The sequence below is a fragment of the Populus trichocarpa genome, chromosome 13 (assembly GCF_000002775.5).
Source record: "Populus trichocarpa isolate Nisqually-1 chromosome 13, P.trichocarpa_v4.1, whole genome shotgun sequence".
Classification (NCBI taxonomy): Eukaryota; Viridiplantae; Streptophyta; class Magnoliopsida; order Malpighiales; family Salicaceae; genus Populus; species Populus trichocarpa.
Genome location: NC_037297.2, coordinates 5,470,632 through 5,486,754, shown reverse-complemented (window position 1 = coordinate 5,486,754; position 16,123 = coordinate 5,470,632). Strand labels below are relative to the sequence as shown.

Genomic DNA, 16,123 nt, shown 5'->3' with positions numbered 1-16,123 from the left:
AATCATTTTTTTGTTATTTTTAAGGTATTAATTACTTTTATTATATTTGTTGTAGGGTTAAAATGATATATCTTCAGGATATAAAAAAGTTTTAAGTTTATAGACAAGAACTTCTATAAGTTTATTAAGAAGTTCTGTTTTGTTTCTGATAAATGTAAACAGAGAGTTTGTAGAGAAAAATTAATTTCTTTCAACATCAAACTGGTATTTATAAATAAAATAATATTCTTTCAGACTAATATGTCTGTAAAGTTTAGAGACACGTCTCTTCAAACCAATATGTATGTAGAGTTCAGAAACACATCTCTTCATACCAATATATTTATAGAGTTTGAAAGGAAACTCTTCATTCAAATTATTTCAATAATTTGGCAGGATCTCATGTATAATTACTAGATTAATTAATTCTAAAAATAATAATAAAAATAATTTATGTTACATAAAAGTATCAAGTGCAAAGTACCATCATATCTATTAATTTTAGTTTTTCTTCCAAATCTTTCCTCCAACATCCAAATCTATATTATAAAATATAACAAAATCTTATTTTTTTTTTCACTCTAGAATAAAATTTTCTTTAACCATCCAATATACAAAATATATTTTAACAACAGTAAGATACTCAAAATGGTGCGTATACAAGTTGTAGATGGGGGGGTTCGCACACATTCTTCCATCAATAAACAAGCGACCAACCATTCTTCGTTTGTCCCTTTTGTTTTTCTATTAACCAATTTTGTTTTTCTTATAAATGAATACCCATAGAAAGAACAGAGAGAAAACAGACACACTGACACACTGCACTCCTCCCCAAGCGTCACAACGTCTCTTCTCTCTCTCTCTCTCTCTCTCTCTCTCTCTCTCTCTCTATCTCTCTCTCTGTGTGGACATTACTCTAACTTCGAAGCAAACTTCAATCGGTTAATTCAGCCTTAAAGAATACTTAAAAGGTACGCATGCAAATTACAAAGAGTAAATGCTTAATTTCATTGTTCCTACGCTGCCATTATTCTCTCCCTTTCCTGTTTTTATTTATTTAACATTTCATATTCTTGTTCTGCTAGCTTTTCCTTAACTATATAGTTCATCTCATTAATACAAATGTGGTCCTTTTATAGTGCACATATATAAACGAGTAGTGACAATGTTGTTCTGCTTCATTCTGCGACATTCAGATCATTAAGGTCTCCGAATTTTAAGACACATAATAGGATATTATTATAAGATTCAAACCTTTGGAACAAGACTGATATTATCAGAGCCAGCAAATGACTGACTGCTAGCTCCAGTAGTAGTTTTTGAGCTTTTTACGTGGTGGGGAATACATTAAAACGTGCCCAGCTAATCGTTTGCTACTACCAACCTGAAAAGAAAAGGAAACCTAAGTTTGCAACTGCCAGTCTCTACTACGCTTTCCTTTTGTTCTCTCTCACAGAACAAACCAAGGACGTAGGATTACTTTGGTTTATGATCCCATGTACTTTTATTGGACATGGAGATATGAGGGGATCAGCTTTCTTAATTTATATCTTCAATATATATATATATATATACATATATATATATATATATATGGAGGGGGAGAGAGAGATTTAATCCTACGTCCTTGGACAAAGGCATTGCCCCAACGTCTATAAATGAAGGACTTCTGACTTGTAGGATATTGATAAACACTTCGCAAAAGGTTATTTTTTAATCTATTACAGTAGAAATTCGAGTGAGCCAAAGTCAATTTTGAAGAAATTTTGATATAAAGAAAACATAAATAAAATATGTGGACTCTGCTTTTTCTGATTATTTTTTTCTAATTTCTTTTTCGTTTATAGGCCCTACATACTACATGAGCATCACACATAGATCACATACTATTTGTTTTTGCTTCTTACTTGTCATTATTAATAAATTATTTTTAGATTTTTTTCTTCAAAAACTTAGGATAGATTGATTATTTGCAATATTTTTTTAACTATTATATTAAATATACATTTAAAATCATGTTACTTTCATTTAAATTCCAAGAATTTTTTTATAAACTATATTGATTTATATTTAAAAAAGAAAAATTAATCATGTCCTAAAAAAATTTATGAAGTTTTAGAAACTAAAAATGTCCAAACAAAGGCAAAGGAAAAAAAAAATTAAATGAAAATTTTTCATAAGAGATTACAAATTAATCAAAGGAATAGATTTTAAAAAAAAAGTAATATAACATATTATAAATAGTAAAACTGAATAGAATTTTTTTTTCTATTTAAAATTGAATGGGTTCATGTTACTATTTAAAATAAATCGTAATCCTGCTATAAAAAAAAATTGATGTCGTTTTTTACAAGGATTAGAGCAAACCAATGTCAATTTAGTTCAATATTCATTTCAATCCTTTAATTTGACATTGTTAATTTGAGTCCTCCTATGTAAAATGCCAAATGTTCAAAACAGTTCGTGCCCTCTTGCTTTTAGGGAGAGAGGATGGTTGGAGAAATGGAGAAGAAAGAAAATCACGAAACATCAGATTTTGGTTGAGAATAGACTCATTTCAATCTCCATAACATAAATATAAACATCCTAAGTTCGATTGTTGGTATTTAAAAGTTAATATATGGACAAAAGGTTAGATTAGAGCTCCAATTTACAGATTAGAGCTCCGAATTGTTGGTATTTCTGAGACATATGGAGGTATGAAATCCTTTCAAATCATTATATTTCCAGTCCGAAAGAGCTCTTTCTGCAGCATATTTTTTTGTGTCTTATACCAAAAATCACACAACCTATATAGTAGAAATGAATTATTTGTTAAGATAATAAAAAATAAAAATTTATCATTTAAAAATATTAAAAGAAATTAAATTACAAAAAAAACCAAATATTTATTATAGATTTAAAAATTCATCATTTTAAATCAAATTCATCTAGAAGAAAGGGGTTGAAGGAGAAGGAGGCGGGTCTTTGCTGAGACTGGGGGTTATAAAATGGACCACATGTACCATCCATGTTTGATTTCAATTCTATGTACAATCACCTAAGTTTTTACCATCTCAGTACTAAGTCGTTGTGTCTCAGCATCACATACAGTCGTTCAAGCTTCAACTTGTTGTTATACAATTGCCTGGAACTCTAGAGATTGAGTGTTGGAAACTGATTGTGAGCATCCAACGGTCAAAACACTATGGGCCCTTCGCAAATCTTGGACCGTAGTGTTTGATATACTATAAACCTAATTTTTATCGGGTCCACCAAACGATCCAACATTTAATCACAAATTCAAATCAAGTTTCAGATGAGTCGAAGGATCGTCCTCATATCTCTCCTACAATCGAGTGGTATATGTTTCCTGAAAGAAAAAACAAACAGTCATCTAATTCAAAAAAAAATAATAACTAAAGAAAGAAAAATTGTTAAAATCCAAATTACCATAAACTTCTTTGCTCGGTTATCCACGAGTTGCTGCATCCTTTTTCCGGTGGTCATCATTTCACATGTGAGTTTCTATCAAAAGCTTCATTGGTCTTAGTTCGTGTTCAAGAACCGTAGCCTGCAAAAAAAAAAAAAACTATTGTTAGTCAAACATTTTTATATAAAACAAATTTAAAAAAAAAATAGATGTAATAAAAAAGAATCTTTACTATCTGTTTCGCATATGAAACGAACAGAATGAATTCGCAGGTATGCGTGGTAGTGGAACCTTGAATCTCCTTATTCAGGTTTTTTGCATCGGAATGCAACTGTCGCAAGAAAGGCTTAGATGTCAGATGCTGGATATATTTTGTCCATATAGCCTTGAAATGTGTGAAGATCTGAAATCCCTTCAAACTATTATGTCTCTCTAATTTGAATTTGAAAGACTTCTTTCTTTAGCATATTTATTATTATTTTTCATGTTGGAAATGAGTTTATCAAGGTATTTAGTTTTTTTCCTGGGGCGTGTTTGAGGTAAAAACAAATCGGCAAATCATGAAATTCTAATGATTGGAATGCCACTGGATACCGTATCATTTATCAAGTCGGATGACTCGTCGTTTATGTTTTTATTTTTGTGGAAGTAGGGCCTTGTGCACGAGACATATTTGTGCTTAGGATTGAGACTGAAAGCCTATTGCATCGTCTAGGCCTGCCTCATCATGCATGTTTATATATTTTACCCCTTCAATTAAAATTTTATATAAGTTAAATATTAATTATATATATTTTAATTTCTCTTTGTTTAAAATACATCCATACTATTATATTAAATATTGATTTAACAATGTTAATTATTTTTAGCTTATTTGTTTCTTTAAATTTCAAACATCCTCGGTATTATATAAATAATTATATAATTTTTTTCAGGTATATTATAATATATAAAAATAGCCAATTCTTTCTTATAGTTTACTCCATCCATTAATAAGTAAAAATTTTCATTAAAATCTTTTAATATTTAAAATTATGAAATGATGGAAACCCCCTTAAATAATAATTAGATTTCATTTTAGACCTATAATTTTATTTCAAAAATAATAATACCCTACAACTTTATTATGACAGACTAGACTGGTTCGTGCCATCAGTATGGCGTCAATTTTTGGGGCAACTGACTTGATATGAAGATTCACGTGAAGATGTGTCCAGTGTGAAGTTTATATTCACCAAAAAGCTTGAAAAATCATTAATTTTAGCATTCTTCCTTACAGAATCATGGATAATTCAATGGAAGAGAGGCTTGTTTCGCCGGAAGAACTTAACAGTGATGACCTGAAGAAGAGGGTTTGGAAGGAGTTCGGGAAGTTATGGGGGATTGCCTTTCCTGGAACCGTGGCACGATTGACTTCATTTGGAATGATAGTTGTTACACAATTGTTCATGGGGCACGTTAGCGAATTGGATCTTGCAGCATTTGGCCTCCAACAGAGCATTTTGATACGCTTTGTAAATGGCATATTGGTACGTCCTCTTCTCAGCATCCTTATAGCTTTATCTAAAATTAAGAAGGTATTTAAAAGTATGGTAATGATTGTATTTTAAAGTTTTTTTTGCTCGGAAAAGTATTAAAATAATATTTTTTTTATTTTTTAAAATTTATTTTTCACATCAGCACATCAAAATGATAAAAAAACACTAAAAAATTTATTTGAAACAAAAAACTTAATTTAAAATAAAAAAATTAATTTGAAACAAAAAAATTAAATTTTAATAAAAAAACATATTAAAATTTACTCTCAAACACCCCTAGTAGCAATAATTCAACAAATTAAAGAAATCTCAGATTAAATAGTCTTATGTTGCTGATGCACATTCTTACGCGCATGCTAATGCGGATATAGCCATAGGAGCGATGATAAGGTGGCCAATTGTTTTGAGATTCTTTCACCATTGATACGTGATAACACGGCGAAATATTAAAATATAGTTGCCATATTGTTAATATTAAAAATTAATGATCTTTCATATTGTATAATATTAAAACAAAATCAGCTAATTCGAAAAACATAACAACTTAAGAAAAAAAATTATTGAAATTCAACTTACCATAAAATTCTAAGTTCGGTTATCCATGAATTGTTACACCTATTTCCGACAGTCATCATTTTACTTGTGAGTTTCTATAAAAAGCTTCATCGATCTTACTTCGCATCCAAGAATTGTAGTTTGCTAAAGAAAATTGTTGTTAGTTAAATATTTTTATATAAAACAACAATTTAAAAAAAAAATAGAAGTAATAAAAAAGAATCTCATCATTCGCTTCGCATACGGAATGAACGAAGTAGATCCACCGATATGCATGGTAATGGAACCGTGAATCTTCTTGTTTTTGGTTCTCCACACAGTGATACAAGTGATACAAGAGTCCTGCCAAGTCGTATCTTAAATCTGGGTTAACCTCGTAATTAAAATTAAAGAATTTTGCTTTTTTCTTCGATTTTTTTTTGTTTAAATCTTATATAACAATTTATTAAATCTCTTAATATTTTAAAAAAGAATCAAAATTTCCCTATAATATTGTGTGATCACTTAAATAATTTGTTGTCTAATATCTTCTTCATTTACCTCCTTGACATTATCATCTACTAATTTCTCCAAGGATTCAAAGTAAAATACTATAATACCAAACTATGATATATATATCATAGTTTGGTATTATAGTATTTTACTTTGAAATACTTATTGATGTCTGCCTTAATCTACTTGAGGTTTCAAATTCACCCTAATGCACTAGATTCCTCTACAAAGCATACCAATAACATTTAAATAAAAAGACTTTATTCTACTTGTTATAATATTACAATTCAATCACCTCTTCTAACTTCCCATAATAATCAATTTCAAACTCATTAAAAGTCGATTCATTAACACAAATTCTATTGTTATATGTCTTTCTACAATGATCATACTCTTCAGTATGAAAAACATGTTCATTGATAAAAAAAAAAAATTGTTATATCACTTCACCTTTCTTTCAAGACTTGAATATAGTAAATTCAAAGTAACACTAGCATTTTCTCTTAATTGATAAACTTGATACATGATTACAACCATTAACAGTTAAAGAGAAAAGGGTAATGAAATTAAGTATTACGAGATATAAGAATAATTAAGTATTGCTTACATGTTTTCTGAACCACGTGGCAAATTATTTATCTTGTAATTGACAATTTTGAGATTCAATCATATGTGAATTTTAGGACAATAAACATTGACGATATTGCCTACTAGAAATTATTCAATCTATCAATTTATGAGAGTATTCAAGAAAAATTGTTAAAAAATAAAGACATGTTAAATAGGGGTTGATCTAAATTAAAAGTCTTAGTTTACCGCAGTTAAATAGCACATAATTATGTGTATATCTTAATTTAATTTTTGTCAAGTATCTGGCCTTTACTGCATTTTTTAGTACAGGTCATTCAGGATGGAAAAATATTAACAAATTCTTATTCAAGGAACTCCCCCTATCATCATGTCTTGGAACATGGTTGATTTTTGTTCTAAAGTAAGGCTTAAAATAGTACAAGATAAATGTTGAGATCTCTTCAATAATATAAGTCTCGCATATCGAAATCTTAATATACACACAAGTATCTGCATGAAATTAAATGAAGGTTTTAAATTTTTAAAAAGATAATAAAAATTTAATTAGGATGCATGTGTGATCTCTAACCTCTCGAATGGATACATCTATCTATTAGACAAGGCCTCCAATGTTTGCCTCAAACGGTAAATGTACCGGTAGATTCTTTATTGCATCGAAGAAATATAGATGAAATATCATCTCAAGTTTGTATATTTTCTAGACAATATTTATTTCAAGGCTCTAGATGTGTTGGTTATGCAATTTGTTAGAGAATATATCTCTAAAAAAAGTTATTGATCTTTGTAAATGCATTTCATATCACTTTTAGCAATAAATCCAAATAAGCAAGTGGAATGAGTGTTTGCATAAATATGTGGCAATCATGATTCTTCATTCCATACAATCTACAATCCTCTTAATTCACCAATCTAGATATGTTTGAAGCATGTCCATTAGGAAAATACATACTCTTAAGCTCTTGGTAGATAAGTACTTGTGCATTCTTATCTAAGATGAAGTTAGCTTTGGGTTTTATGACTCGTGACCCATCATAAATAAACTTTATATTCTTACAGTGACAAAACAAAGTTATATTTATTATAGCTTTCATGTTGTCCTATATTTTCTCTTTTACATCCATCACCGTATTAAAAATGTTTTCAAACATGTTCTTTTTAATATGCATGATATTAAAATTATGGCGGAGGAGATTAGTCTTCTAATAAGAAAGCTCTCAAAAAATACTTTGTTTTATCAAATTATGGGTCACACCAAAACCAGGAAACTTCTGCTTGCCAGATTGAAAATCAAACACATTATCATTATACTGCGATTGTCATACAATTCTTCACTTGACGCTACCAGCATGCTATAACTTTTTCAACTCTACCAACAAACAAGTCCTTTTTTTTTTCTTTTTGTACTTATAATCAGTTGGCAAAAACCACCGGTGGCAATAAAAAAAAAAAGCACTTTACCACCATTTGTTAAGATAAAGGCCTTGTAATTTTCCATACAGTATGGATACGCTAATTTTCGATGTGTGTTCTAACTAGAAACCATCTAATACACAGGAAAATCATTTCTAGTCCATATCAAAACAACCTTCATCTAAAAATTATGTTTCCTTGAGACATCATAAGTCAAAGTTCTGGATAACCACAACTATTTCATCTCATCAATCAATGATCAAAAACAAACATCTATATTCCAACCTTGAATATTAGGATCGGGTATGACCGTAGATAAAAACATGAACTTCGACCTCATACACATTCCTAGTGGCAAGTTTAAACTATGAGTGTCACCGGCCAACAAGAATAAGAAGTAGCAAATGACCTGAATGGATTGAATTCGTCTGTACATAACCCAAGATGTACATTCCATGATTCCATTAAGAACTGAAGATATGCCCTATTAAAATGTTTTTAGGCTTCACCATCAAAAGAGTGAACCATGACTCTATCCACCGCATCATGTCAATGATGTCATATCATGTGCTCAATAATTTTTGGAGACATGAATAACCTTTGCAAACTAGGAGTGATTGGGAAGTATCTAAGTTTTTTATGTGCGTTAGAGTCCTTCCCTTGCCAGTTCTGGGTTTATAACGAGCATACCCATATGTTTTACACCAAGTATGTATTTTCAAGATAGTACAACATACAGAAGTTTGGACACATGTTAATTTTCTGGTATCTTAAGCCAAGGAGTTTCATCATAAATTAAGCAACATAAAAGTTCTTTTTCAGCCTATTCCCTTCAGGTAAAATGTTTACCGTCCATTCGACAATTATGTTGTTACTGGTCTTACTCAGCCCATTATCTGACTTAATGATGAACACTTGTACAACGAACAATAATTTACTATGATTTGGGCCCCCATCCCATAATGGTTTGTCGGAGTCTTTCAAAAGATCAAAAGACATGGCCACGTCTATATTTGGTTTTTCATCTATGATTGAACATTCACATGTATAACTCTAATTCATTATCATTGCATCTATAACAATACTCCTATAAGAATTATCATTATCATCTACAATTCCATGCACGTTACTACAACTAGAAGTTGACCTCACCATCATTTCTATCATGGTCTTGTAAGGAATATATGGTTCTCTGTGTGCAAGCCAACACAAGTATTTCTTCTTCAACCTTTTTTTTTGTAGAAGATTCATCATAACAACATCTAGATCGAGAAACTTTTTATTTTTGCATCTCTTATATGGACATATAATACCACCTCCACTAATATTTATCGGATTAGATAGTGTGTAATTAATAAAACCCTTAACCCCATTACAATACTCCATCTTATGCAACCCTTCAGGTGAAACATAATACATCTAAGAACGATCATCCATTACTTATATCAAATCTATATAGAATATTGATGACAACATGTATTAGTTAATTATGTGAACTAAATAAATTAGCTAGCATTGGTTTAACTCAAACTTATTCAATCTATTTTAATAATACCCTTCAATTATTATTAATTTTCTATAAAAATTCAAATTCCTCCACATTTACTGAAATTTTTAACTCAACAATAAAATTGACAAAATATGAAATGTGCTCAATATATAAGCCATTGTTTATTTCATTACAAAACACCTAAGTCACAAAATCAAAATCAATTTCATCAAATACAAAACAAATATAATTTTAAAAAATTTCAAACAAACTCTAACATGTACAAATAATACATTCATGCAACAAATTTCTATGGAAAAAAGTTATAAAACAAGTAAACACACAAGCAAACTATATATACCACATCAAAACGCCATAAAAATCAACATTTTGAAAATGAGTTAAAAAAATGGATAGTTTTGCTTACTTGATGTGGGGAATCCTTAAGAAAAATTGAACCAAAATAGAAATGCTGACAGACTGAGTGTTGGAGAGGCCAGTTTTATGATGATGAGAGTTTGATTTGTGATAAAATAGGGGAGGTCTGCTATTATTTATAGAGAAAAATATAGGAAGAAAAAGAAATGGGGGAGAATGGTGGTCACTCGTCAGGTCATAATTTAAATATTACCGATTGATGTTAACGATGGGTTTATTTCGTCTATAATATTGTATGTAACAATGACATGTTATTTTTCTTTTATCTTTTTTTTTCATTTATTCTTTTCCCACTATAATTTTTTCGATGTATACCGCAGGACATAACAAGAAAATATTTTATCAGTAAATTTCACAATAATTTACTGATAAAATTATTTTTGTTGGTTTTCTATTTGTATTTATCAATTTTCTAGTAATGAGATTAGCATAAAAAATTTAGAACTACACCAAGATTAGTATTGACTTTCACTTAATGGTTTAACTCACATAGAAAGAGTTATTGGTCCATTGTAGGCATTGAAGTTAGGAATGAACCAATGTCTCTTTCCTATTTTACATGTCTTGCCACCTATCTGTTGTTCCAAATCTATATATGGTGAAGACAATTATTTCAATAATTGACTTACAATTATTCCAAATCTTCTCTCACGGAAGATTGGCATGTCAAGTGCGACTGAGACCTTATGCGGCCAAGCGTATGGAGCTGGACAATACCACATGATGGGTATTTACTTGCAGCGATCATGGATCATTGATGGTGTAACTGCAACCATCTTGCTTCCCCTCTTCATTTTCACAGCACCCATATTAAAACTACTTGGACAAGATGAGGATATAGCAATAGAAGCTGGGAAAATGTCGCTATGGTTCATTCCCATCCTCTACTATTATGTCTTGAGCTTGACCATCCAAATGTACTTGCAAGCACAACAAAAAAACAAGATTGTCGGGTTGTTTACCGCTTCCTCCTTTCTGGTTCATGTGTTTTTGTCCTGGTTATTTGTGATCAAACTTGATTTAGGAGTTGCTGGTGCCATGAGTGCATTCATCATTTCAGCTTGGTTGCTGGTTATTGGAGAGTTTGTCTATATCTTTGGAGGTTGGTGTCCTCATACATGGAAAGGCTTTACTAAAGCTGCTTTTGCTGATATGTTACCTCTAGTAAAGCTCTCATTATCCTCCGGAGTTATGATTTGGTAATTTACAAGTTTGAACTCTAACAATTTTATTCTTTTTGTTCCATTTAACATATGGGAATTTAACAGGGCTGATTGTTTTTAAGAAAAAAAATAGTTAAATATATACTTGAATCCTTAATGATGTTAAGCACAGAACATATGGAACCCTAATTGTGTATGCTTTAACCTAACAGCTTAGAGTTTTGGTACACCTCTATTCTTGTCTTGTTAGCTGGATATATGAAGAATGCAACTGTTGCTATATCTGCTTTCTCCATTTGGTAAGAATTGATTGTGCAAATCTCAATACAGTTGCTTGGCCTGTATCAGTTTTAAGTATTAAAAAGAAGATGACTAGTGCTAATTTCTTGTTTCAGCATCAACATCTATGGATGTGATTTCATGATTTGCCTTGGGTTTTTAGGTGCTTCAAGGTATTGCTTTAACCATTAAGAATACCACTCATTCTCTTTTTCTCTCTATTGTCTCCATTTTCGGAGCAACTGATATATTTAGTCAAATTCCATGTGTGCTGCATTTTGTACAGCGTGCGTGTATCAAATGAATTGGGAAAGGGCAATGCTAAAGCTGCAAGATTTTCTATCAAAGTTGCCCTCCTTACTTCAGTAATTATAGGAATTATCCTCTGGATTTTGTGCTTGGTCTTCAGTAATGAGATTGCATACTTGTTCACAAGTAATGAGGAAATTGCAGAATCTGTGTCAAGGCTTCATGTTCTACTTGCGTTCTCAGTGTTGTTAAATAGTATTTATCCAGTACTTTCAGGCAAGTATTTCATTCTAAATTCTATAGACAAATACTATATATCAGAATAGATGTTTGTTTTTTGTGGGTCTAAGTGCACGCATTTGTGTAATGTAAACTGAACCGTTAAAATTCTTCTCCAGGCGTAGCCATAGGAGCTGGTGTGCAAAGTACTGTTGCGTTTCTCAACTTGGGAAGCTATTATGTGATTGGAGTGCCTATAGGGCTTGTGCTTGGATATGTAGCTCATCTTCAGATCCAGGTATGTAAGAAGGATATTGTCAAGATTTATAATATCTTCTGCTTAACATAGCCATTCAAATTGATGGTTTGTGGATTGGATTGTTGACTGGAGTTGTAGTTCTAACACTTTTGCTATCCTACCTTACATGGAGGATTGATTGGGATGAACAGGTTTGAAAAGAATGCATGAGATTATAACGTTATAAAGCTATTTTCACTATAAGCAAACAACTTCTGTTTCCAGGTACACAAGGCAGAAGAACGTCTTGGTCGATTTTTCTTGGAACCACCGAAGCAATCTGTTGAAAACTCCAATCTTGCTTGAAAGTACTGGACAATGCTTGCTGTTGCGTTTTCAAACCATGTTTTTTTTAGATGAAAAGTTGCATCCGATTCTTTACACCTGATTAAATGGTTAAAATCTGCTGATAGGAACTACTCTTGGGTTCCTACACACAATCTTTCGATTCTAATTTCCATTTCGTAATTAAGAGGTCACTTCAACAAGGTGGTTTTTCTTTCCTCTCCGTGAAGCTAATTACGTTGCAGATGGATCAGTAATCTCCTTGGTCTCATGGTGGCTTGGATTCAGTCACCTTTAGGCTTGTGATCAAAATTTGATTTGTTTTTCCTAATTCTCTTCTTCTGTCTAGTTTGTCCATCTTCTACTTGGCTTCCATGGCAATTCCTTTCTACGTTTTTTGGTCCAGATAACTCTGCTCATCGGGTTAATTGATGTATTTATTGGATGTAATCTCTCATGTACCTTCTTAAGAAATCTTCATGCTCTTATATATATATTCTTATTTTCTTCAATATGTATTTTTTTGTCATGTTTAGATCAAAATGCCCTACAACCGTTTAAAAGAAAAATAGATTTTGAAAAGCCTAAAAAACATTTAAAAAAAAATACTTTAAGATATTTTGAAAAACATTAAAAAACCTAGAAAACCCATAAAACATTTAAAAACCTAAAACTAATTAAAAATCTTAAAAGGAAAAACTTTAAAAAAAATTATACTAAGTTATCAAATCTAAAACAAAAATTCATAATATATATATGAGTACACGATCTTGTTTTTTTAAAAAACAAATCTCTCAAAAAAAGTTCACTTATACTACACAATCCATAGTTCTAGATCTTATCTTAATCTTTTTGGAATTAGGTATTGTCACCTTTGCTAAACACACTTGCTCTTTGAGATATTTGTAAGAAGATCTTTAATCTTTTTATAATTCATATGATGTTCTCTCAAGCTTCTTATAATGTACTTTATTAAATATATAATTGGTAGTTAAAATTTCCCTCCATAAGTAAATAAGTGGTTCCTGAACTTATCAATATGGCATTCCTTATTATTATTTTTTAATGTTCGGTTCTTACATTTCATAATGTCATTTTATTAAGGTGAACAAGAAGCGGTTATTTGATGGATAATACCATTTTAGGAACAGAATTCACCAAATAGTTCCTTGTATTCTCCACATCTATCATTTCTTATTACCTTTATTTTCTTATCAAGTTGATTTTCAACTTCATTATTGTAATTTTTCAACATTTTAAGACTCTCATCTTTGCTTCTAAAAAAATAAGTATAACAATATCTCATGCAATCATCTATGAAAGTAATGTATTATTTTTTCTCATCTCCAGTTTGCACAAACTTTAAATCATCGATGTATAAGTGAATTAAATCTAGAGGTTCACTATTTTTTTATTTGAATGAAAAGAAGTTTTTGTAAATTTTAATTCTACACAAACCTAGAGGTTCACTGCAACAGTAATCCTCCGTGTCTCCATCTTTCCAGCCTAAATATATTCAAACTACTCGGTAAAAAAATAAGAAATAGCTAGTAGAGCTCAATATGTCCCCTTGTGGTTCATTCCTTTCCTCTACAATATAGTATTCAACTTGACCATTCAAAAGTACTTACAAACTTAAATCATAAAAATGTGTGCTCTTATCATGAATCTTTGTGAGCAAACTAAACTGGGGGGTGCTGGTGTCATGACTATATCAAGTTGGTTTATAGTCATTGGAGACTTTGTCTATATCTTTGATGGCTGGTGTTCTGAAACATGGAATGGCTTCTCCTTTTTTGCTTTCTCTGATTTGATACCCCTCTATTATAGCTCTCAGTAGCCTCAGGTTTCATGCTTTGGGAAATCCTAATTTTTTCAGTTTTCTCCTTGAGAACAAACTCCTTGTTGGAAAAGAAGATGAGTCATGCCATTCATGTTTTTAGTAAGACATCTATTTGACAAGTAAATAGCACAATCTACAACTTTAGCCCAAAACTCTTTAGGTATCTTCTTGGTTTTGAGCATGTTTCTCGCCATATTGAGGATGCTTATATTCTTTCTCTCCACCACGTCATTTTGTTGTGGGGATCTAGGCATCGTTAGGAGTCTCTTTATACCATGATCTTTACAAAACTCATTAAAATCATTAGAACAAAATTCACCCTCACTATTCGTCCTAAGTGATTTTATAGAATAATCACTTTCTTTTTCAACTAATGTCTTAAACTTCTTAAAGCAACTAAACATATTAGACTTTTCTTTTAAAAAGTATACACAAGTCTTTCTACTATAATCATCAATAAAAAGTAGAAAATATATTTTTTTTAACCAAACAAACATGGTTTCATAGGACCACAAACATCGGCGTGTATTTCTTATAGGGGTTGATTTGCTCTTAATGTAGACTCCTTCGAAAAACTCTTGTGAAATTGTTTGCCCATTAAACATCCTTCACATAATTGATTTGGATGTATAATGGATGGTAGACCCTTCAACATCTCTTTTGTGCCATCATCTTCAAGCTATCAAAGTTTACATGCCATCAAATTTTACATGCTCAAGTCTCATATGCCAAAACCAAGTTTCATCTTTCACACACGCATTTAGGTATTTAGGCACATCCATTTCTATGTTTAGCAAGAACATTATATTTTTTTCCATGGCTACCTTTCAAATCATATCTCTTTTAGTGTCAAGTAATGTCAAAGTACGATCTTTCATCTTAATCTCATACCCCTTCTACAACAATTGTTCTAAGCTCAATATGTTTTTTTTCATCGTTGGTATATAATAGACATCACCAATAAATTGATGACTTCCATCTTTCAATTTAATTAAAATCGTATATTTTTCTTTGATGGCAACCTTTGAATGATCTGCAAAGATAACATTACCTCTAATTGTTTCATCAAGCTTCATGAACTTGTCTTAGTCTCCATATATGTTGTTATTAGCTCCATTATTTAGGTACCATATGTTCTCTTTATCTTGCATTCTCTCATTATGCACTGCTAGTAAAGTGGCTTCCTTCTCTTCTTATATCACAAGATTTGTATTCTCCTCAACTCTCTTGGTTGGACTCTAACAATCCCTAGCATAATGACCTGTCTTTTAACAATTATAGCATTTAACTTTTGATTTGTCAAACCTGCTGTTAAATTTAGATCTTGTGTTGCTACTGCCAGTTGAACCAGTTTATCACAAGATTTGTATTTCCTTTATTTGATCGACCGTTTGATCTGTTGAGGTTGTCTCGACCTCCTCTTCCAAATCTTCATCTTCCTCCTTGGGAATATCCAAAATCATATTGCTTTGAAAAAAGTGTTTGTGCACTCACATCCTCTTGAATCTCATTGACTCTTTTCTCATGGGCTTCTAATTTTCCCATAAGACCTTATATTGGAAAAAAATCATATTTTACAACTCCTTTATAACAACCACCACAAAATGGAACTTTTTTTGCAGTGAGCGTAGGATCTGCTCTACCACACGTCTCTTATATCTTCTCCCTATATCTCTTTATTTGATTGTATATAGTTAAACTCTTGTAAAGTATTCTAAAATATTATTTGATTCAAGCATATGTAACTTTTCAAAGTCGCCATATAGTTTTTATAGACGTACCTTTCTCACATTGTCAGCTCCTTGATTTGATTCTTGCAAAATTTATCATGCTTGCTTGGCGGTGGTTGTGTTGGCCACTATCTCAAAAGTGATGTCATTCAA

The 16,123-nt window shown here is 31.1% G+C and overlaps 1 protein-coding gene across 2 annotated transcripts; it reads left to right on the top strand.

Moving 5' to 3' along the window:
- Positions 1-771: 771 nt before the first annotated feature.
- Positions 772-12,909, top strand: LOC7493857 (protein DETOXIFICATION 24). Of its 2 annotated transcripts, XM_052446620.1 has the most exons (9): positions 772-950; positions 4,671-4,920; positions 10,562-11,103; positions 11,280-11,366; positions 11,463-11,519; positions 11,633-11,871; positions 11,994-12,113; positions 12,179-12,264; positions 12,338-12,909. In XM_052446620.1, the coding sequence occupies exons 2-9, from the start codon at positions 4,675-4,677 to the stop codon at positions 12,416-12,418; spliced, it is 1,458 nt and encodes a 485-aa protein (XP_052302580.1). In that variant the 5' UTR covers positions 772-950; positions 4,671-4,674; the 3' UTR covers positions 12,419-12,909. The 2 variants fall into 2 exon arrangements, with proteins under 2 accessions (XP_052302580.1, XP_052302581.1); XM_052446621.1 differs by lacking the exon at positions 4,671-4,920.
- Positions 12,910-16,123: the final 3,214 nt, after the last annotated feature.

Excerpts from the sequence above, each read along its gene's own strand:
- LOC7493857 (XM_052446620.1), top strand. The coding sequence starts at position 4,675 with ATGGATAATTCAATGGAAGAGAGGCTTGTTTCGCCGGAAGAACTTAAC. Across the intron at positions 11,367-11,462 it reads ATATCTGCTTTCTCCATTTG|CATCAACATCTATGGATGTG; the intron begins GTAAGAATTGAT and ends TTCTTGTTTCAG. Across the intron at positions 11,520-11,632 it reads GGGTTTTTAGGTGCTTCAAG|CGTGCGTGTATCAAATGAAT; the intron begins GTATTGCTTTAA and ends CATTTTGTACAG.